The sequence below is a fragment of the Sus scrofa genome, chromosome 2 (genome assembly GCF_000003025.6).
Source record: "Sus scrofa isolate TJ Tabasco breed Duroc chromosome 2, Sscrofa11.1, whole genome shotgun sequence".
Lineage (NCBI taxonomy): Eukaryota > Metazoa > Chordata > Mammalia > Artiodactyla > Suidae > Sus > Sus scrofa.
Genome location: NC_010444.4, coordinates 26,035,372 through 26,059,440, shown reverse-complemented (window position 1 = coordinate 26,059,440; position 24,069 = coordinate 26,035,372). Strand labels below are relative to the sequence as shown.

The 24,069-nt window shown below is 36.2% G+C and overlaps 1 protein-coding gene across 1 annotated transcript in view; it reads left to right on the top strand.

Moving 5' to 3' along the window:
* PDHX (pyruvate dehydrogenase complex component X) overlaps positions 1-24,069 on the top strand; it is a 79,942-nt gene that overhangs the window by 35,455 nt on the left and 20,418 nt on the right. Inside the window, 6 exon segments of the mRNA XM_003122869.4 lie at positions 7,114-7,225; positions 7,228-7,284; positions 7,287-7,314; positions 9,842-9,940; positions 17,817-17,991; positions 20,131-20,278. Coding sequence (XP_003122917.2) covers positions 7,114-7,225; positions 7,228-7,284; positions 7,287-7,314; positions 9,842-9,940; positions 17,817-17,991; positions 20,131-20,278 — 619 coding nt within the window.

Sequence of the window (24,069 nt, the reverse complement as noted above, 5' to 3'; positions counted from 1 at the left end):
GACCATGGACATAATGCCTTCCTTTGTACTTTCTATCCAAAGACCATACTTTGGAAGGTCGTACTCTCTTTTATTTTTTACATTCTAGTTTGTCAATCTTCCTTTACTTGTCATCTATAATATTAATAACCATGTTAAAACGCATTGTTGAAAATACTTCCTTGGAGGAAATATGAGCGGAAGGCTAAATTTTAGTACCTTTGTAACTTGGAAAATATAAATTTTTAGTACCCAAAATAGTTTCTTTAACTAATTTATGCAGCATTTTGGAAAGAAATAAGATTGTTTGAACCACCATGTGTAATAAGCCCAGCTACATTTTATTGTGTATGCTTCTGGCAAGCTGTGTTTTTGGCCCTCATTCTGAATTATTTGGCTGTGAAAGCCTTTTAGAATTGATGGCATTTTCCACTCAGCTGCTTAGTAATGCATTTCAAATGACTAAGGATGTCCATAGATCAGTAGTGCCTATTCATCTGACCTGAAAGCTCTGAAAAGGTATGTGTAGGGGGTATGATTGATGGCGGCTTTAGCAGCACAAATAGCTATTTCCTTGCCAAAGACTGTATATGTATAGTTTAGGGCTTTGTGGCGTTATTATTCCACATGCATTCCAGGTAATAGGCATAGGAGAATATTCACGTCACAATGTATGTAATTTTATGGAGGAAACACTTAAGGTGGTATGACTGATTTTTTTTTTTTTTTTAACCTTTCACCCCGTTTCATTCCCACCCTCCCCACTAGCAAGCTACACCTTTGTCTTTCGTCGTGCAGTTAATTCTCATATTAGCACACATAATAAAAATGCTTTTTATAGGAATGCATGTAAGAGATTTTTTACTTTCAGAATCAAAGTGTCGGGTAATTGAGCTTATTAAAAGGCAAGTGATGATATAAAACTCAAGTTTTTAGTTTGCCCACATTTTTTAAAGATTAGGAATTATAATCTGTTTTGCTCTTCATAGGGGTTTATTTCCATAGTCTCATTTGAGAGGTTTTTGTATTCTTTTTTCCCCCCACAGTTATATTCTTTTCTTTGTACTCAACCATAATTTTTATATCTGAATTACATTTTTGATTAAAATAATAGTAACTATTACATTTCAGTTAGAGCCAGAAAAAAGCTTAGATGCTCTTAATAATGTTAATAAAGAATAATTGCTGTCAGGGTAGATCATTTTATATTATAGACAGTGGGAGAGTTTTTAAATTCTCATTTACTCACTAGAAAATTATCATGCAGAAACCTTAAGTTATTATACATATATCAGTTCATAAATTTAGTCTTAAATTTATTATTCATCAAATTGGAATTTGGAAATTCTGAATATTACAAAACAACAGTCATAATTACTTTTGGTACTTTTCCTCTAATTCAATCAGGTTCTTAGCTGTATCTCACTTGACTATCACTGGTGTTTTCTAAAGAATAGGTTTTTTCCATATGGCTTTATTTTATTGTTAGACTCCCTCCCTTTCTCCCTATGTTTTATTAAATTTCTTACAATCTCCTTCAGAGTTGCATTTTATAGTTTGAAATTTAATGGCTGAAAATTGAAGTTGTAAGACCTTCAATTGATTCTTCTCTGTAGGCTATACTATTTTTTTTTTTTTTTTTTTTTTTGTCTTTTTGCCATTTCTTGGGCTGCTTCCGCGGCATATGGAGGTTCCCAGGCTAGGGGTCTAATTGGAGCTGTAGCTGCCGGCCTACCCCAGAGGCACAGCAACGTGGGATTGGAGCCGCTTCTGCGACCTGCACCACAGGTCATGGCAACACCAGATCCTTAACCCACTGAGCAAGGTCAGGGATCAAACCTGCAACCTCATGGTTGCTAGCTGGATTCGTTAACCACTGAGCCACTACGGGAACTCCTAGGCTATACTATTTTTAATTGAGAAAATAGCCTTTCAAAGCTTAGAGCAAATTCTACTAAATGGGATATATTCTCAGTTCTAATTTTTTCATATTGAAATTGTAAATGAGCCTTTGTTCCCCATACATTAAAAGTTAAATCATTTATAATCTACTCTATACCTTCTTTTTAAAATTTCTTTATAAAAGTAGTAGCATTATCTTGAGGTTCTCTATGATCATTTTGATCATTGTGGATGTAATTTGCAGATTGGGTACTGATCATTTTGAAGGCTGTCTCTAGTGTCACACCTCATTTGATTCCCAGCATACTGTCCTTGTGATCTTAAGCAAGTTATTTAACCTTTCTCTGCCTCAATTTTCTTGTCTATAAATGGGAATAATAATAGCACTTCTAAGTTTTTGTTGTTGATAGGTTCATTTGTGCCATATTTTAGATTCCACATATAAATGATACCATATGGTATTTGTCTTTCTTCTGATTTACTTCACTTAGTATGAGAATCTCTATTTGTATCCATGTTGCTACTATGGCATTATTTTATTCTTTTTTATGGCTAAGTTGTATTCCATTGTATATATGTACACATCTTTTCAAAAATTTTATTATTATAGTTGATTTATAATATTCTGTCAATTTTTGCTGTACAGCAAAGTGACCCAGTTACACATATACATACATTCTTTTTCTCAAATTATCCTCCATCACAGGTGACTAGATACAGTTCCCTGTGCTATATAGCAGGATCTCATTGCTTATCCACTCCAAATGCATCTACCAACTCCCAACTCCCAGTCTATCCCACTTCCTCCCCTCTCTCCCTTGGCAACAACAAGTATGTTCTCCATGTCCATGAGTTTGTTTCTTTTCTATAGGTGGGTTCATTTGTGCCATATGCTAGATTCCAGATATAAGTGATGTCAATATGGTATTTGTCTCTTTCTGACTTAACTCACTATGGTAATCTCTAGTTCCATCTATGGTGCTGCAGATGGCATTGTTTTGTTCTTTTTTATGACTGAGTAATATTCCATTGTGTATATTTACCACATCTTTTTTTTTTTTTTTTTTTTTTACTCTTTTTAGGGCTACACCTGTGGCTTATGGAGGTTCCCAGGCTAGGGATCAAATTGGATCTGTAGCCTCCAGCCTACACCTCAGCCACAGCAACACCAGATCTGAGCCATGTCTGCAACCTACACCATAGGTCACAGCAACGCTGTACCCTTAACCCACTGAGAGAGGCCGGGAATCAAACCTGTGTCCCCATGGATGCAAGTCAGATTCATTTCTGGTGAGCCACAACAGACACTCCAGTACCACATTTTCTTAATCCATTCAACTGTCAATGGACATTTAGGTTGTTTCCATGTCTTGGCTATTGTGAATAGTGCTGCAGTGAACATAGTGGTGCATGTATCTTTTTGAATGAAAATTTTGTCTGGATATATGCCCAGGAGTGGGATTGCTAGGTCGTATGGTAGTTCTATGTTTAATTTTCTGAATACTTCTATACTGTTTTCCATAGTGGTTGTGCCAATTTACATTTCCACCAACAGTGTAGGAGGAGTTTTTGAGAGATTAAATGAGTTAATACTGTGTTAGAACAGTGCATGGCACTTGAGTGCCAGACAGACTGATATTCAAGGACTTAAGGAATGACTCTTCTCCCCTCTGCATTTTAGCTTGTTTTAGAAAACATTGATTTGCTTTCTGCTTCATTGTTTCTTATGTGTCTTCCTTTTAAACCAGGGTTTGTTGTGCATGATTTATATATATTAAAGAATAAAAACAATTTAAAACTTTTTCACACCAACCAAGTTATTCATGTGAGTCAGCTTATCCCCACTAACCATTGTGCATGCTCCTTCCGTATTCACATAGCAGCTCTCAAACTGTACTATTTACAAGAAGAAAACTATTTAAATTTTATTACAATTATTATTATTTAATGTCAGAATCAAAACAGACAATATTTACCAGCACCTTTAATGGAATGAATCCCCTCAATTCTCTGTTGGGAAATACTGCTGTAAATATTTTGTGTCTTGACTTTTCAGAATTCTTATCCTTGGGTATATTGTTGAGCTTATTAGGGGGCTGTATTTAGCACATTTGCAAATGATACCTTTCAGCTCGAGGGGGTGTCTCTGGTAAAGAGGCCTCATACTAGGGGTGTGGGTCTAGGGATAGAATTCAGACTCTATATATTTATTATCAAGAAATAGTTTGCCACAGGCCTTACCACCTCAGTGTCTCACGGGTTGCTGTGTACTCTCTAGTGCCGCCAGCCTCATGCTGGGCCTTTAGGTATGAATGTCCTACCCTAACCAATAGGGGACACTCCTCTGCAGTTTAGTCTTAATCCATGTTAAATGTATCTCCTGTTTTAAAAATAACTTGGAGGGAAACACCATACAATCATAATAATCACAACAATACCATCTTTCCCTTTATGTACCAGTTACTAGATATCTGATAAGATTCTAAGTGTCTTATATATAACTTATTTCTTCCTTTTGATAACTTTGTGAAGTAGTTACTATTATTATTTCCATTTTACAGATGAGGAAACAGGCACAGTGAGAAAAGAAACCTCGCTAAGGTCACATAACCTGCCAAGTAGCAGAGCCAGCACTGAAACCTAGGGAGCCTCTAGAAAACTGGGAGGGAAGGATAGTGGTTTAAATGACAGACTCTAGACACAATATTTGAGCATTAATGAGCTGATTTAGCAGAGCTAAGTGTAAAAATCCTGCATTTACTATTAAGAAATTAGTGGTACAAGAACAGGAGAGTTTGGTCAAAAGTCAAGGGCTTGGGAAAAGGCCTGGGGCTCTGAGGTGTCTTCGAGCTCCAGATGCCTGTGGTGGAGCTGAGTGCCTCCACAGTGGTGATGCAGAGGGGCACGGTAACATTCGGTTTCTAAACACAGTTCTGAAGAGAGCATTGTTTCTTCCGTTACTGAGTCTACACCAATTTTAAATATCTGCTGAACACAACATAAATAAATGTCTACAGGCGGCTAGCACACCTCCAAAAAATCTTTTACTGCACTAAGGGGATAGAAAAAGAGAAGTAATATTAAATTTTATAGTGATTTCAATGACTTTAAATGGAACTATAATATTAATTTCTTTTAACTTCTATTAATATATTCAAGTTGTGTAGTAGTATATCATTCATTGTATTTGGGTTTCATCTTTTATCATGCCTTTTTCAAATGGAAAAAATGAGTAGTTAAAAATAAAATTCAGAGTTCCCGTTGTGGCATAGCGGAAACGAATCCGACTAGGAACCGTGAGGTTGTGGGTTCAATCCCTGGCCTCACTCAGTGGGTTAAGGGTCCGGCGTTGCCGTGAGCTGTGGTGTAGGTCTCAGATTCGGCTCGGATCCCGAGTTGCTATGGCTGTGGTATAGGCTGGCAGCTACAGCTCTGATTAGACCCCATAGCCTGGGAACTTCCATATGCCACGGGAGCGGCCCAAGAAAGGGCAAAAAGACAAAAAAAATTAAAATTAAAATTCACTTTATATCTAGATATGGTAAAAACTGAAGTGATATTAAATGCTCATTATTGCCCATTTGTGAAGGTCTTAATAGGTAGCGTATATATGGAATCATTTATATGATTTAGTGTAGTAAATTAAAAGGTAAGGTGTCAGTTTCAGACATAGTATAGTATCTGATTCAGATTTCAGAAACCTTTTGATATTTTTAAAATACAACTTTCCCTTTTTTAAGAATGCTTTTTATTTGAGTGATTTTCTTTGAATTTGGATATTGATCCTATTTCTGCTTCAGTTTGATAGGAATTAACATCAAGTGGACCTCATATCACTTAATGCTTTTTTCTATCAATTTTTCAAGAAAATTGGTCATTTTACTTTGTGATTTTTTAGTTAGTTCATAAGCAGGTAATCAGACATTTTTAGAACAAGGAAAGAATATTAACCTATTAATAATTGTAACTCATCTTTTTTGAAATAGTAAAGAAAAATGTAAAATGTTCTTGGGTTATTTGACATTTTTCTCAGTTGGAATTCATTGAACATCCTTATTCAGTTTTGTATTCCCATTTCTTACACTGCTTTACCAGAGTATTCCTGTTCTTCTCCATCAGTAGGTAGAACACTTAACTTCCTAACTCTCAGAACTTTTGCCTTATTATTTCAAGAATAGGGCACATACTAATAAGCCTCAAAATTTAGTATTAACTTAGAAATGTCAAACCCATTCTAGGAGTTATGCTTTTACTTATAATTACTATATTAGTGAATGTCCTGCTGCTGTTGTCATTCTATTATTCATTAAATTACATCTCTAATGAACCTTATTTAAAGTAATTGGAAGAAAATAATAGAAAATTTTAAAGGAATGACATTTCTTCCAGTAGTGAACTTATCATCGGAAGATTCTCTAGAGACTTCTTTTAATGAGTAAATAAGAATCAACCCTTTCTTTATAAATTAATGTTCCTGAAATGCTTAAAATGTATTTGAGTTTTAAAAAATCACCTTTGATCTTATTTATGCTTTTAATTGGAGTTATCTATGAAAATTGTTAGCTGAGACACTGCCATGTTTCTCATGTACTTAGAGAAAATTCACAAGGTTTTATTTTATTTCTTAGGTTTTGCAAATATACATATAGGGAAAAATGAAAATATAGAAAAATGTGAAACGTAACCAATTCTGTCTATATGGTGGGATGGGTTTTTTTTTTTTTTTCAGAAACTAAGTTTACTGACAGGATTTTACTTTAATTTTAGTAAATATGACTAATTTAGAGGCGTTAATCCCTTATGAGGTCTTGGAATTCCTAAGTCATTGTGTTGGAAACTGTCTGGGAAAGACAAATAGTTAAGATACGTAACTAGGATCTCATGTTTTGGATTTGTACTGAATGACGTCAGAAGGAATGTGGTAACTGTAGCCTCTCCATATTTGAAGCCTGTCAGAAAAAGGAGAAATTATAGAATTTTGTTCATTCGTTTTAAATTTCAGGAGGCAGTGTCGGTCACTGGAACGGAGGACAGTGGTGAAGGCAGGTGTAAGTGAGGGAAGGAGGATGAGGAATGCCGTGAGTGGAAGGAGGCAGCCTGGCGTGGAGGTAGATTTTAGCTCATGTGAAGCGAGATTGCTTGCTGACCGGTACAGAATTATCCAAGGATTAAACTACTTGATGAAGTCATGAGCCTTTCCATCTCTACAATGGTTTTCTCTTTAAAATATAGGTTGCCGAAGGATCTAAAAATGTACGGCTAGGTTCCCTCATTGGGTTGCTAGTTGAAGAAGGAGAAGATTGGAAACATGTTGAAATTCCCAAAGACGTAGGTCCTCCGTCACCAGTTCAAAACCATCAGTGCCTCCTCCCCCCTCACCACAACCACAGATTTCTACCCCTGTCAAAAAGAACACACACCGGGAAAACTGCAGTGAGTATACTTACTTGAATGATGTTAAAAAAAAAAAAAAAAAAAAAAAAAATGCTGTAGCAACCTTCAGGGTATTTTGGTCATTATCCTATTTAAAACATTGTACGTTAAGAAGGAAGTTGCTGATCTTTCTTTTATTCTCTTAGGAAACTGAGGTCCAGGAATGATTGTTTTACCATCATTGTTTATTCCACAGACACATAGTATTGAATACCTACTATATTCCAGATCCTGTGACGGTCCTGTACACCCTGAGGAAAACAAAGCAGTCTGTATCCATTTGAGCTTGAATTAGGTTTTAGGATTCCAGAATGGAATAAAGTGACCTAGACTTCAAATTCTGTTCCCATTCATGGAATCCCAATTACTGTAATGTGAATTCCAGTTTCAAAGGTATAACTGATATAAAATGGAATTCGCATTTTAACATGAGTTCCTTTTCTAACTACCCTGCATTTTGAGTCTCTGACGCATAATAGAGTTCAATTTTGTCCACTCGTTTTGTAGCAACAGATATACTTAGTCAACCCAGTTTCACTTTAGCTTACCATAGCTTTAATTGATGGACTCTGAAAAGTCTGTTTCATTTGTTTAATATTCTGCATATATATTGTTACTTTTTTGTTAAAAAAAGTTATTTGTAGAAAAAGAGTTTTATTAAGATTTCTTTTGAACTTAAATAAAAATGCAGGCCCTTTTATATTTTTCCTTTTGTTTACCATTGTCAGTTCTTGTCAGAAAAAATTCCCAGTGTGTTTGAAGTACTGAGTTTTAACTTTCCATTACCACACATAGTATTTCTGACTCCATTGCCTTGACTCCTTTATTTTCTGCTTTTATTTATCGTGAAAATCACAAGGTTGGCTCATGTATGCTTTGTACTTAATGCTCTTTTCACCTTTGCAAAGGCAATGGCCTGTACTCTGTCAGTGTGTTAAGCAGTGTTAGAAATGTGCGTGGGTCTGAGGTTCCACAGTGTAGCTTTAAAACCAGCTGACCTGTGAACTTGCACAGTATTGGCCCATGTAGTGATTTAAAAAAAATTTTTTTTCAAGTGCTTTGTTCACTAATCTTACAAAAAAAAATCTACATTTTCAGTTTCTCTTGAAATAGCTAAAAATTTGGTGCCACTGAGCACATACCCGCTAGAACTGTGTCCCTGAAATGCAACAAAGTGCCACATTTGTTCCTCTCCATTTCAGAGTTGTAAACTTCTAGATCCAGCTCATTTTACTCTTTTTAAAATCTGACTATGTAGTATTTGCTGCTTGGTTTAAAAGTCTTAATTTTAGGTAGCCATTTACTATGCACGTGACCTTTTGGTATACCTCAGTTTCCTTGTCTGTAGAATCAGCATAATTGTTTTTGCCTCTCTTCTGTAATATATAGAAAGCAGAAATGCTTTCATGTAAATACTTAGGACTTTAAAAAATATGTGGAGGATATTATTCAACAACGACAAAACAAAGAACCCAATTTAAATGGGCAGAGGACTCAAACGTTTGCATTTCTTCCAAAGAAGGTCAATAAGCAGATAAACAGGTGTTCAGCAATAATGATATTAATCATTGGGGAACTGTAAATCACAATTACAGTGAGATGTCCCTGCACACTAATTAGAATGGCCATTATCAAAAAACAGAAAATAACAAGTGTTGACGAGCATGCAGACAAATTAGAACTTGTGTGCACTGTTGGTAGAAGTGTAAAATGGTGCACTCATTTTTAGTATTGCAGTTCCTCAAAATATTATAGATAGAATTACCATATTATTCAGCAGTTCTCTTTCTGGGAGACACACACACACACACACACACACACAATGAAATGCTCTTCAGTCTTAAAAAGGAAGGAAATGCTGATACACACTATAACATGGATGAGCCTTGAAGATACATTAGGTAAAATAAGCCAGTCCCCAAAGGACAATTAATGTATGGTTTTACTTACATCAGTTACCTAGAATAGTCATTTTAGTAAGGACAGAGAGTAGAATGATGGTTGCCAGGGGCTAAGGGGAGGGAAGGATGAGGAGTTACTGTTTAATTGGTACATAGTTTAATTTTGGGAGAATGATAAGGTTCTGGAGATGGGTGGTGGTGATGGTTGTACAGCATTGTAATTGTATTTAATGCCACTCAATTATAACACCTAAAAATGCTTAAAATGGTCAATTTTACATGTATTTTACTGTAATAAAAATAAAAAGAAATAGTTTCTTATTGGTATATGTGGTGAGGAGCCATATGAAAAGTGATTGGTCATAATAGAAGCTTTCTCCCTATGAATATTTATTCTTATTAAAAGAATATTTTGAAATAGTAACTAGTTAAAATTTATATGAAAATGTTTTGCTAGTAAGATGAAGCAGATTACTGCGGATTTATTTGACTATCTGTGGGAGTCGTTTTAGCTTTATTGTAAGTTTTTATTTTTCTAATTATCAGCAAAACTCTGACATTTATATATATTTGCATTCATATATAAGTGTTAATTGGTTCCATTAATCTTCATGTTTTCTTCTTAGGTTCCGTTTAAGTCCAGCTGCTCGCAATATTCTGGAAAAACATGCACTGGATGCTAACCAGGGCACAGCCACTGGCCCTCGAGGGATTTTCACTAAAGAGTATGTGTGTGCTTTTTGCAATAACCAATTCTGTTATTTATCATGATCATCTTTTTCTGAAAGTATATGAAGAAGGGCTTGAATATTCAGTGTTAAGATTTGAAGGGAAATACATTGTTCTTTGGTACTTTTAATTGCTTTTGTCAGTACTAAGTTGTATTTTATACAGAGGTTGTTTTCTGAATAATTGCAGCATTACTGAAGTATAGCTCTAATCTGATAACTAAGCTGGAACCTTAGAAATGATGATAAATGGAGAAAATTAGAGTACAGAATGGTGAAACTTTGTATTGTTTTAAATTTTTATGAAATAATCATGCAATCAAATATACCTCAAGAAAAAATTTCATTCTTATCCATTTGGATTTTGTTCACGTGTATGATCAAAGGGATTTCCATATGCGATTGGGTCTGTTTCCATTCCTAGGAAAAAAAAAAAAAAAAAGATTTTTTTTTCTATTCCATTAGTCAATCTGTCCATGAATTAGTACCTCACATTTTTAGGACCACACTCCTAATTAGAAACATTATATAGTAAGTGTTAAAATCTGATAAAACTATCCTTATTCTCTTCCAACAAATGAGTTTTCTTGGTTTGTTTTTATTTTATTATTCTTCCAAATGAATTTTAAACATTTTGTCTGAGATTGTATCACATTTGAAAATAACTTTGAGAGAACTGACATCTTTATGAGGTTGAGTCTTCCTGTTCAAGAACACTGTCTTTCCATTTGTTTAGATTTTGTGTCTTTCAAGAACAATATTAAAAAAGATGGACCCTGCTCTATTGAAGCTTAATCTAGTGGGGAGGACAAAAATTAATCAAATAAGCATATGAACTAATGTGAGCTGTAGTGGTGTATGCCACATTTTTACTAGAATAACATTAAATTTTCAAATTGAGTTAACGCTTGTTCCTTGTTCACCTAATACTGATAAGAAGTGATCAGTAATATTGGCCAGCATTTTTACAAGTTGAGATTGAGCAAAGTTATAAAATTATTAGTGGTAGTACTAGACCAGTTGACTTTTTTAATTGGATTACTTTGCTCTCCATTAAAGCATTTGTTTATTGTTGGATATTTCTTTTAGCAAAAGCAATATAGCTTTAATTCCTCATTTATCTGTATTACAGCCTTAAAGATTTGTCAATCAAACATGGATGTGTGTGTTCTTTCTTAAACACATATTGTAAAGTTTGTACCATACTCACACGAGTTGGAAATCAGATCTTCTGACCCCTGGCTGAAAGACAGCAACTTGGACTCTGGGTTTTTAATTAATGAACTTAAAAGTTTCACTTCTCCATAAAAAATTAAAGAATCCTGAAAGGCAATTTAGCCTAGTTTTTTCCCCCACATTAATCTTTATTTAGTATCTACTACTTGTATCTTAATTTGGTTAATCCTTTACCAATCCATACCTTAGTAAAAAAAGTCTTTGTAAAAATGAGACAAAACAACTTTCTGTGTAACATGGTAGACTTACCTGTGTATCCGAGAGATGAGAGCCTATGTGTAATTCATTAATTGTTGAAAATTTGATGACGTGTGAGATAACCATAGATGTACCTTAGATCAGTTTTATAAATTTGTGAAAGATAAATTGGAGCAGCAGAGGACTTGAGGTAAGGAGATACATTAACAGGCTCATAAAGTAGTCCAAGTAAGAGACAACGAATACTTGAATGTTGTGGGAACATAAAAGGGGGGTTACTGATGAAGATGGCATTATCAGGAGAGAATCTAGAAGTCTGTAAAGGATAGGAGGCAGAGCTAGACCAGGATAGCCACAAGTCAAGGGGTGAACTTGGGATTCTGGTCCAGACAATGACGTTTTAGCCCCATACATAGAAATAAGGGATTTGCAGAAGCATGTCTGGATGGAATAACCAATGTGTTAGGTTTGAAACATATTGTCAGTGTGGACAAGCCAGATTCCAGATATTAGGATCAGTGAGGTGAAGATGCATCTCAGAGATAGTTTAGGACTAGAAAGGTAAGTTTGATGTCTTATAAAGTGATAGTTGTGATTATCAATAGGTAAAGTTTTTAGAAGGCAAAAATTCCTGGGTTGGATGATATCTAGGAGGTGGATGAAAGTTAAGGAGGAAGGGATCTAAGAAAAGGCTCTTGAAGTTGGTGACAAGTGACCTTTTAGAGGGCAGGTCAGTGGTATAACAGCAGTGGGATCAAGAAGTAGAGCTTTCAGAGTTCCCATCGTGGCGCAGTGGTTAACGAATCTGACTAGGAACCATGAGATTGCAGGTTCAATCCCTGGCCTTGCTCAGTGGGTTAAGGATCTGGCGTTGCTGTGAGCTGTGGTATAGGTTGCAGATGTAGCTCGGATCCTGCGTTGCTGTGGCTCTGGAGTAGGCCTGCACCTGCAGCTCTGATTCGACCCCTAGCCTGGGAATCTCCCTATGCCACAGGAGCGGCCCTAGAAAAGGCAAAAAGACAAAAAAAAAAGTAGAGCTTTCTTCCTTTGTCCCTTCTCTTTCTATATGCGCTTAACACATAGATGATGAACAAATAATAATCTTTTTTTGTTGTTGACGTTTTAGGGCCGCAGCTGCAGCACATGGAGGTTTCCAGGCTAGGGGTCTAATTGGAGCTGTAGCCGCCGGCCTACACCGCAGTCATAGCAACACCAGATCTGAGCCATGTCTGCGACCTACACCACAGCTTGTGGCAATGCCAGATCCTTAACCCACTGAGTGGGGCCAGGGATTGAACCTGTGTCTTCATGGATACCAGTCAGATTCGTTTCCTCTGAGCCACGACAGGAACTCCGAACAAATATCTTTTTTAAACCCACGTTGAGAGTTATCATGGGGTCTGACATTTCCTAATGAGGACTGAACGGTGTGATCTTGGTGGATACCCTAAGGAAGGACTGATAAAGAGTTATGTTGTTAATATCTTGCCATCTTTTTCCTCTTGTGACCCAGTCCTTTCCCTGTCCTTATTCCTTAGCTCCCTACCATTAAGAGAGTCGACCTTTTGTTTTCAAAAAATGACATATTGCAAAGGATTCTATGAGAAAAATGGACCCTTAAAGCATGCATTATTGAGAATTTTTGCCTTGTCTACTATTAAAGATAACTGTGTCTTAAGTAAACACTGAAGTGAGCTTTGGAAAAAAATGTCCTCATCTTATCTACAGAAATGTCATCTTTTGATAAGATTGACAAATTGCAGGCTTTGGCATAAGCTGCCCCCAAATACCTTCACACACATTCTTGAAATAATGAGGGACATCCTTCCTCCTTACCTTGCCAACTGAAAGCACGAGTAGAAAAGTCATTGCACAGTGGCTGGGGAGATGTCTTTGATCCATTGTATTTAGTTAGGAAGGAGATCCTAAGTGTTACGGTTGCTTTTTTTTTTGTTTTATTTTTTTCTTTTTGGCTATGCCCAAGGCATGTGGAAGTTCCCGTGTGAGGGATCATATCTATGCCACAGCAGTGACAACGCCGGATCCTTAAACCAGTGATCCACAAGGGCATTCCGTGGTTGCTGTTTTAATGTTGCATTAGCGCAAACATATTGCTTAGAATATATTTTGTGCAAAAGCATACATACTTTTTTTGCCTGTACATGTACTTTAAGAAAACAAGTGTCAGGGACACTGTTGGAAGCAGAACACACGTAGGTTCTTGGCCTGCAGCCTAACTTTTTTTGGTATATCTATGACTTAAATCATAGTTGTAGCTAATGTTCGTATTCATATAACAGCATCACAAATGTAGTAGACGTGGAGTTCCCGTTGTGGCTCAGTGTTTTATGAATCCGACTAGGCACCATGAGGTTGTAGGTTCGATCCCTGGCCTTGCTCAGTGGGTTAAGGATCCAGCGTTGCCGTGAGCTGTGGTGTAGGTTGCAGACGCGGCTCGGATCCTGCCTTGCTGTGGCTCTGGCGTAGGCTGGCACCTACAGCTCTGATTAGACCCCTAGCCTGGGAGCCTCCATATGCCGCAGGAGTGGCCCAAGAAAATGGCAAAAAGACGGGAAAAAAAAAAAGTGGTAGACATGACAGTTGTGTCTAGTGTGTTTTTGGTAATATTTCTTTTTAAAACTAATCCATAACACTCCCAAATGAATTAAAGGATATGGTAAAGAAGCCTCAAGTGAACAACCAAAAAATCCTGTGTCTTTCTGCGGAAGTGTATGGAACATGAGTTTTTCTCCTAATTTTTAGAGCTTTCTATGTCCACCTCCTTCTTCAAGGTTAGACTGATTAATCATTTAATGGACAGACATCATTAAAATCATTCTCTAAATTACAGACACTAAATTATGACTCTTACCGAACAGTAATTAACATTTCTGCTTTATGAGGTTTTATAACTGAAATCAACAGTAAAAGTTTACTGTGAACCCATAGACGTGTAGCCAAAATTGATTTTTCTACTTGTTTATGACTAATGACTCCTTACTTTTAAGGATGAACCTAAGCTGTCATTTCTTGATAAAACAGTAATAGTTATACTGATAGTGAAATGAAATGTGTCTTTTTAGTGTGACCAACCTTTTTTCAAGTTCATGTATTTAGGCATTATTTTAGATTTTCTAGTCTCCTCAAGTTTTCATTGTTTTGTTGTTGTTTATTTTTAACCAATCGCTGAGAGGTACACTAGGAATCCCTGTATAAGGAGATCAATGTATTTTGGATATGCCATTCTGATGTTCAACTTTAATTCAATTTAAAACTCAAATTAATAATAGATTTTGTTAGATGTAGTTAATTACCTTATATGATGAAAGGGAATTAGTAATGTTAGGTTGTAAGAGCTCTTAAAAGATAAATACTTTTTGTTGAGAGCATTTTTCTGAATCAGTAAAAGGCCTTATTTTACTCATTGCTTACACTTTTATCTCTGTGGCCGTGAATTGTATTGGCAGTCACTTACTTCACATGTAAATGTTATCACAGTTAACTGGAAAAATGCTTATAAATATCATAAGTAAATTAAAAATGAATTTCCAAACAGAAGTAAGGTTGTTTTCAAAAGCCTTAACAGAAGAGCCCTCCCTTAGACATTTAGTCTTTCTTTCTTTCTTTTTGAGATTTTAATTTTTTATTCTTTTTTTATAAAAATATAGTTGATTTACAATGTTTTGTCAGTTTCAGAGATATGCTCATTTAATTCTATACTAGCCTGTTCTTATGAGAAAAAATTACTCAACTCTGCCTTAGTTTATGTTTAATCTGCACACTTTGTGCATAGCTATTAGGAAGATAGCAGCAAATACGCAGGGTTTGGAGTTGGCCATACCTGGGTCTGTCCCAGCCCTGGCAGCTGGCAGCTGCCTGCCTCTCCAGCTTCATCTTTCAAACCCCTCCTCTGTGTTCACTGCACTCCTTCCACTCTGGCCTTCCTTCTGTTTTTAGAAGCCCTGATTTCCCTGCCTTTACACTTGTTATTCTCTACCTAGATACATGCTTTTCCCAACTCTTCTTGAGACTTGCGCCTTCAAGTCATTCCATAGAAGTATTCATTCTTAAGGCCTTCCCTCTCACCCACTACTCTCAATTTCAGTCTCATTCCTCTGCTTTGTTTTCTTCATAGCACATCACTATCGATTTGTTGACTTGATTAATATATGACTCCTATAGAATAACACTCCTTAATAGGAAGTGTTTTGCTTAACATTAGATCTACAACACTGGAATAGAGTGGGTGCTTGAGAAACCGACTTAGAAATGGAATTGAACCCTTTTGAGCCTCCTTCCTCATTTATACATTGGGAGTAATAAAACCTCCCTCACATGGCTTGTGTGAGATTACATCATTAACATAACCACCATACAGACACAAGAGGATCATTTTAACACTTTCATTCCTTGGTTCAGCACTTAGGGATTGAGGATGATGCAACATTTAAGATTTTTTTTTTTTTTTGTCAGCGTGACCTCTTACCTTAAATGTCAACTCTTTAATTTTGAAATGAGTAAGTTAGTTGCACTTAATGTTAGTTTATGCATTCCTTTCTGGATCTGACATAAAAAGCATGGACCCTCCTTCCTCAAAAATGTACCAGTACATATTGGGAAATCTCTCTAATGATACACACCCCTCCCCAGGCTAGAGCATTTCTGCCTGTGTCAGTTTTCTATTGCTGCATGACAAATTGCAACAAACTTACTAACTTCAAACAACACCCATTTATTATCTAATAGTTAATGGTGCTCTAGGTCAGAAGTCCTGGCCCAGCCTGGCTAGGTATTCTCCAGCTCTTGGTCTCACAAGGCTGAAATCAAGGTGTGGGCCAGAAGGTGAGACTCTTCCAGGCTCACATGGTTGTTGGCAGAATTCACTTCCTAGGACTGTGGCCCCTGTTTTCTCGCTAGCCGTAACCCAGGCATTATTCTCATCTCCTAAAGGCTGTCTTCAGGCCTTTGCCATTGCATCATCTCCATAGGCAGTTCATAAATAAACGCCTGTTTGCTTCTTCAATACAAGCAGGAGAATCTTTCTCCCTTCAAATTTCTTCTTTTTGGAGTTCTCGCTGTGGTGCCATGGGATCAGTAGTGTTTCTGAAGCGCTGGGATGCAGCTTCAGTCCCTGGCCCAGTTCAGGGGGTTAAGGATCCAGTGTTGCCACACCTGTAGTGTAGGTCATAGCCGTGGCTTGAATCTGATCCCCGGCGTGGGAGCTGCATTTGCCAAACAGCAGCCAAAAAAGGAAGAAGGGGAAAAAAGGCTTTCAAAATTTCTTCTTTCAGGACTTCCTGAAAGTTAAAGTGCTTATGTGATACGTTTGGCCCTTCCAGGATAGTTTGCCTTTTGATTAACTCACTGTCAACTGATTTTGGACCTTAATTATTCCTACAAAAATCCATCACCTTTGCCATGGGAGTGACTTCCAGCATATTCACAGGCCTACCCACACTCAGGGGATTATATGGAGTGTGTACACCAGGAACAGAAATACTGGGCCACCTTAGAATTCTGCCTACCGTGTGATAATACCAAATCATTAACTGTGTTTAAGAAATTTTAAAGATATAATTTGCCTTTAGATTTGTGTCACCCTGAAGTTGTTTTTAGATAATGTTAAACTTTTTTTATTAAAAAATTTAGATATATTTTAATGTAAAACATTTTTAAAGTATTTTTGAATTGTCGATTAAAATTTTCAAAAAAAAAAGCTGTTTTGTTTCAGAAAACACATGACCTTATACCCACTGTAATCTAGAATGGATTGAGAACTGGACATAGTAGTCTAATTATATCTTTTTAATGACCAAAATCACTTTTGTTTTACAGAGTTACGCAAAGGCAAGTCTGTTACTGGTTTAGTTATTTTTCATTCTAAATGATGCTGTGGGTTCTGTTTACTGCATTAGATTGTGGTGATAGCATTTAAGCAGAATTTTAAATGGCATAATTTCCTGGCCATATGCAAGCTAATTTGCACTAGAATAAACAATGATTTAGTAAATATCCTAATGAAAGTCATAGGTGCAGTAATCCTACTTTCTGAATGCTATGTGGAAATTACTTCACGAGTACAAAGAATGAGGATATAATTTAATTTATGAATTGCTCGTCTACCAAAAGACACCCCCTCAGAATAAAAGACTGATTTTCCTTTAAAAAATACCTGTCTACACCCAATACTTTGATAAAATTCTGTTTGTTCTTTGGTTTTTGAAATGTGCAAATTCTGTAGCCGTTGGACAATGTAAACCAGTAGAACAGGTGAGAGACAAGATTTTCTTGTGTAGCTCAAATAATCCGTTTGGCTTTATAGTTTGAACATCTATATGTTTCTTTATATTCTCTGCACATCTGGCCTCCACTTTCTGAAAGTTCTCCTGCATATTCTTGGTTTCTAATCATGGTTCTCTGATTCCCTTCTTATCTCCAGGGATGCTCTCAAACTGGTCCAGTTGAAAGAAATGGGCAAGATTACTGAATCCAGACCCAGCCCAGCCCTGCCAACTACTCCCACAGCACCTTTGCCCCCACAGGCCACAGCCACGCCATCCTATCCCCGGCCAATGATCCCTCCAGTCTCAATTCCTGGACAACCTAATGTAGCGGTAATGTCATCTGAGTGGATTGCTATTTTTCAGATTTAAGTGAAAGGGAAAATGAGAACTGTTACTGTATGTTTTACAAGTACTTCTGCCAGTCTGTTTTAATAGTAGCTGTAAGTGATAAAGACAAAAATACTCTAAATGTTTTGTTTTGCACATTTCTATGAACCAAGTTTGTTTGTAAAGTGCTGACTTCCAAATAGAATTATGATTCATTTTAAATTTGCTGCAAGTTCTACAACTTCAGTGCCATGTGTATGCTCTATAATCATGATAACTTTTCCTGTCCTTTTTTTCTTGGGTGTGATGCTAGTAATTGGTAGTTGATGCCAGCTCTGTTTTGTACATAGGGTTTTGCTTTGTTTTGTTTGACTAAGGGAATTGATAGTCTTACTGTGAAGCTCATCATTCTTTCCTTCTTGGATACATGCGGTGTAATAGCCCCTTTTTTGTTTTCAAATTACTCCATTTTTCCTGACTCCCTTTCTTAGTACCTTTTATGTCATTTGCTTCCCATCAGAAGACATGCAGGATAATCAGGTTTGTTTAAAATGGGATGGCACTTTAAAAAAATAAATAAGTAAACCTACACTGCTTTTTCTGATGGAGAAATATATTCCAATATAATATTTTTAAAAAAATTAAAAACAGTCCAAGGTTCATGAAAAAGATTTTTAAAATGCACATTAATGATTCATGACTACACACTCAAAAGTTCATGAGTAATCAAATCTTATTTTTAAAAAGAAGTTATTCAAATTCAGCAGATAAACCTTACATTCAGATTCTTACAGTATGTAGGTATCATTTATTGTATTTGATCAAGCACTTTGCTAACATGTTTAATTCCTTGATAGACCATTTGTGAAAAAGAAGTCAGCCATACTTTTGGCTGTTTTATATTAAGTGATTGTAATCCAGTCCCAGAATGGAGTGAAGGACAAGGAAGGAAAGAGATGTAACTTAAAGTCCATCGTGTTTTCGTTAGAGGTTCAAACACGTAGCTTACAGGAAGATTTATTATCTCATTCATACTTTATATTGTGTTTCTTGAAAATAAGACATTCAGGTGATTTTTTTATTTTTAATTCCAAACCAAAATAGAAATGATTTGGCAGATTATCTGGTGTATTATATTATCTTTTTCTACTGTAGGCTATTTTTTTTTCTAAGAATTGCCTGTAGTTTTGTTGATTTAGTGATTGCTTTGAGTTTTATTAAGAAGCGATTTTGTACCAAAAGCTACTTAAAGGCTTATAGATGATACCTCAAATAAGCACACCCATGAGAGGAAATTATTTATGATTTGGTAGATTCCTTTTTTTTTTTTGTCTTTTTTGTCCTTTTGTCTTTTTAGGGCCACACCCAGGGCATGTGGAAGTTCCCAGGCTAGGGGTCTAATCGGAACTACAACTACCAGCCTACACCACAGCCACAGCAGTGCCAGATCTAAGCCGTGTCTTCGACCTATACTATAGCTCACGGCAATGCCAGATCCTTGATCTACTGAGCAAGGCCAGGGATCTAATCTGCAACCTCATGGTTCCTAGTCAGATTCGTTTACGTTGCGCCAAGGCAGGAACTCCCCTGATTTGATAGATTTCTTCCTGATGGTCTTAAACATAGTCATATGGATGTTCCATTCACAACTGTGAAAAGTACTTCTTTCTGCTTTTTTCTGCAGTCATATACTATAAACTTCTCAGATTTCTTATATTCCTTTTTGTGCTAAAAATTATTGGAGTTCCTGTTGTGGCTCGGTGGGTTGTGAACCCAAGTAGTATCCATGCGGATGTGGTTTTCATCCTTGGGCTCACTTAGTGGGTTAAGGATCTGGTATGGCTGCAGGCTGTGGTGTAACTTGCACATGCGGCTCAGATCAGGCATTGCTGTGGCTGTGGTGTAGGTCAGCAGCTGTAGCTCCGATTCAACCCCTAACCTTAGAACTTCCATGTTCTGCAGGTGCGGCTCTAAAAAGCAAAAAAAAAAAAAAAAAAAGTAATATTAATAATAATTTTACTATAGTCATCTTCATTTTCATAAGTTGAGTAATTAAAACTGGATTTCAGTTATGCAGTTTGTTTGCTTGTTTTTTCCAATTCCATTTATGGTTTAATAGATATGTTATGTTGCTCTTTGCAGGGTACATTCACTGAAATCCCTGCTAGCAATATTAGAAGAGTCATCGCCAAGAGATTAACTGAATCGAAAAGTACTATACCTCATGCCTATGCTACTGCTGACTGTGACCTTGGAGCTGTTTTAAAAGTTAGACAAAATCTGGCCAGAGGTTAGTAAAGTTGAATTTACTTAATGTAGTACACATGCTAAACGATTATGAAATCCTTTGTTTATAAAATACATACTGTGTAGCTTTTTAATTTCAGCTTCATCACGTGGGCATATTTTAATGCTAGGAAAGAATTGGTTCTGTTTTCCTACAGGTAATAAATTGGTTCCATAGTACTGAATAAATCATACTTTTTGGTATGATGTCTGAACAAGCAATTCTTAATATTTTAGAAGCTATAAAATCCAAAACTGATTTAAGAATGTTTTAGATTATAAATACATCATAGATACCACTCTTCTTTTTACATTTTAATTTTTCAGTTTCTCTTCAAAAAGTACTTTCATGTTATTAAATTTGTAATGTTCTTCGCCCGAATCAGTTAAAACTAAGGCTGCTGAGAGACAAGTTTTTAGTATGAACTTATGTTTTATTTTTTTCTTTCCAATCTATATAGCTTTTATTTGACTTTTTTGCACTATTACACTGTCTCAGACCTCTGTTACAGTGACAAATATAAGTGATAAAAGCAAATATTCTTGCTTTGTTCTTTATCTTGAGGGAAAGCATTCAGTCTTTAACATTAGCTATTAGTTTTTTTGACGAGTCCCTTCTTTATGTTGAGAAAATTTGTATTCCTATCTTGCTTAGAATTTTAAGCATGAATGAATGTTGAAATTTTGTCAAATACTTTTTGTGCATCCTTTGAAATAATCCTTCAGTTCCCTTTTAAGATGGTCAGTTATATTGGTTGATTTCCAAGTATTGAATTAGCTTTGTTTACATGAGTGACTCCTCATTAATGGGTGATTAAAACTCATTTAATCATTAAAAATTTTCTCATATATTGTTTTATCCCATTTTCTAAAATTTTCCTGAGAATCTTTACACCTATGTACATGAGAAATACCTGCCTGTAGTTTTTCTTTTATTGAGGTTTTTTTTTTTTTTTTTTCTCTGAGTTTGTTTTTAGATCACATGAGGAGTTGGGACATGTTCCTTATTCATTTATTTTTTAGAAGTCTTTGAATAGAATTGGTTTTTACTTCCTTTTTAGTTGTTTGGTAGAATTTACCAGTGAACTTGTCTAAGCCTGTTATTTTCTTTATGAGGAGATTTTTAACTACAAATTAAATTTTTTTTTTTTATTTTATTTTCCCACTGTACAGCAAGGGGGTCAGGTTATCCTTACATGTATACATTACAATTACATTTTTCCCCCCACCCTTTGTTCTGTTGCAACATGAGTATCTAGACATAGTTCTCAATGCTATTCAGCAGGATCTCCTTGTAAATAAATTTTTGAAGTAGATATTTATTTCTTCTTAAATGCGCTTTGGTACTTTGTGTTCTTCAAGGAATTTGTTATGTCACCTAAGATATCAAATTTATTGACATAGAGTTGGTCACAATATTACCTTATACTTTTTTTTTTTTTGGTCTTTTTTTTTTTTTTTTTTTTTTTTGCCATTTCTTGGGCCACTTCCGCGGCATATGGAGGTTCCCCGGCTAGGGGTCGAATCGGAGCTGTAGCTGCCAGCCTACGCCAGAGCCACAGCAACGCAAGATCCGAGCCGAGTCTGCAATCTACACCACAGCTCACGGCAACGCCAGATCGTTAACCCACTGAGCAAGGGCAGGGATCGAACCCTCAACCTCATGGTTCCTAGTCGGATTCGTTAACCACTGCGCCACGATGGGAACTCCAACCTTATTATACTTTTAACATCTCTGTATACAGTCAGCCCTTCATATCCACTGCTTTTGCATCTGTGAATTAAACCAACCACAGATTAAAAAAATAAAATTCCAGAAAGTTCTAAAAACCAAAACTTAAATTTGCTGTGCACTGCCAATTATTTACATAGCATTTACATTGTATTAGGTACTCTAAATATTCTAGAGATGATTTAAAGTATATGGGAGGCTGTATATCAGTTATATGCAAATACTATACTATTTCACATAAGGGGCTTGAGCACCTCGGATTTTGGTATCCAAGAGGTTTCAGATACTAAGGGATGACTAAAATCTCTTTTTTAAATGAATTTTATTACATTTATAGTTGTACAATGATCATCACATCCCAATTTTATAGCATTTCCATCCCAAATCCCCAGCGCATCCCCCCACCCCCCAACCTGTCTCATTTGGAAACCATAATTTTTTCATAGTCTGTGAGTCAGTATCTGTTCTGCAAAGACGTTCACTGTGTCCCTTTTTTAGATTCCACATGTAAGTGATAGCATATGATGTTGGTGAGGGATGACTATATTCTGAAGTGAGATTACCGTTTTTTGGGTTTTTTTCCCATTTTTGGCCACCCTGCTGCATATGGAGCTAGCTCATGGGCCAGGGATCAGATCTGAGCCACACTCTCTACCTAAGCCACAACTGTGGCAATGTCAGATCTTTGACCCACTGTGCCAGGCCAGGGATCGAACCTGTGTCTTAGGACTCCCAAGATGTCACAGATCCTGTTGTGCCACAGCAGGAGCTCTGAGATTACCATATTTTATGTCAGTAATCTGTCTTCTTTCTTGATCAGTCTTGCTCGAGGATATCAATGTTATTGATATCTTCAAAGACCCAGTATTTGATTTTACTAACTTTTTCTTACTTCTATAATTGTGTTTTTGTTGATTTTCACTCTTAACTTTATTATTTCCTTCTTTCTATTTGCTTTGGCTTTAATTTGCTCTTTTTTCCTGTAGTTCCTTAAGGTGAAAATTAATGTCAATATAATAATAAACTTTATTTATTCTAGTAAACTTTGTTTTCTTTCTTTCTTTTTTTTTTTTTTTTTGGTCTTTTTGTCCTCTTTAGGGCTGCACCCCTGGCTATGGATGTTCCTAGGATAGGGGTCTAATTGCCAGAGCCACAGCAATACCAGATCTGAGCTGTATCTGCAGCCTACACCACAGCTCACAGCAACACCGGATCCTTAACCCACTGAGCAAGGCCAGGGATTGAACCTGCAACCTCATGGTTCCTAGTCAGATTCGTTAACTGCTGAGCCACGACGGGAACTTAAACTTTATTTTCTAATGTAAGCATATACTTTAAAGTTCCCTTTAAGTAGTGTTTTAGCTGTATCCCATAAATTTTTACATATTTTGTTTTCCTTCCTATTTGAGTCAGGATTTTTGTAATTTTCCTTAGGATTTCTTTTTTTTATTGCATTATGTATTTAGAATTATAAGTTTAATTTCCAAATATTTAGGGACTTTTCAGTTATCTTTATTATAATTTCTAGTTTAACTCCATTGTATTTAGAGAACACACTTTGTATGATTTAATTTTTTTAAAGTCTTTGAGATTTTATTTGATAGTCATAATGTTATTGAGTCCAGGTTCATCCTCCTCCCTGCATGACAGGCCAGTAATTCAACAGACAAGGTGTTGAGGCAAATAGTAGCAGCTTTATCTGGAAGCCAGCAGGCTGAGAAGACGGCAGACTCGTGTCCCAAAGAACCATCTTACCTGAGTTAGAATTCAAGCTTCTTTTTGTGCTAAAAGGGTAAAGGGTGTGATTGGTTATCGCAGACCTCTTGGTGCTGGAATCCTTTGTTCTTACGGCTCCAGGTAGATGTGGTCACAGTGTTCCTGTAAACCTCCAGCAAGGCCATTGTTATTTTCTGTTCTTCAGCTTTCATCTCTATATGAATGGGAAAGTACACACCCTTAAAGGTCAGGCCTGGAAGGCAGCTCTTCTAGTAAGAGCTACTGTGCATATTTCAGGCTGTAGGTGGTAATCATTTACAAAGGGGCAGAGCCAGTATGACTCAGCT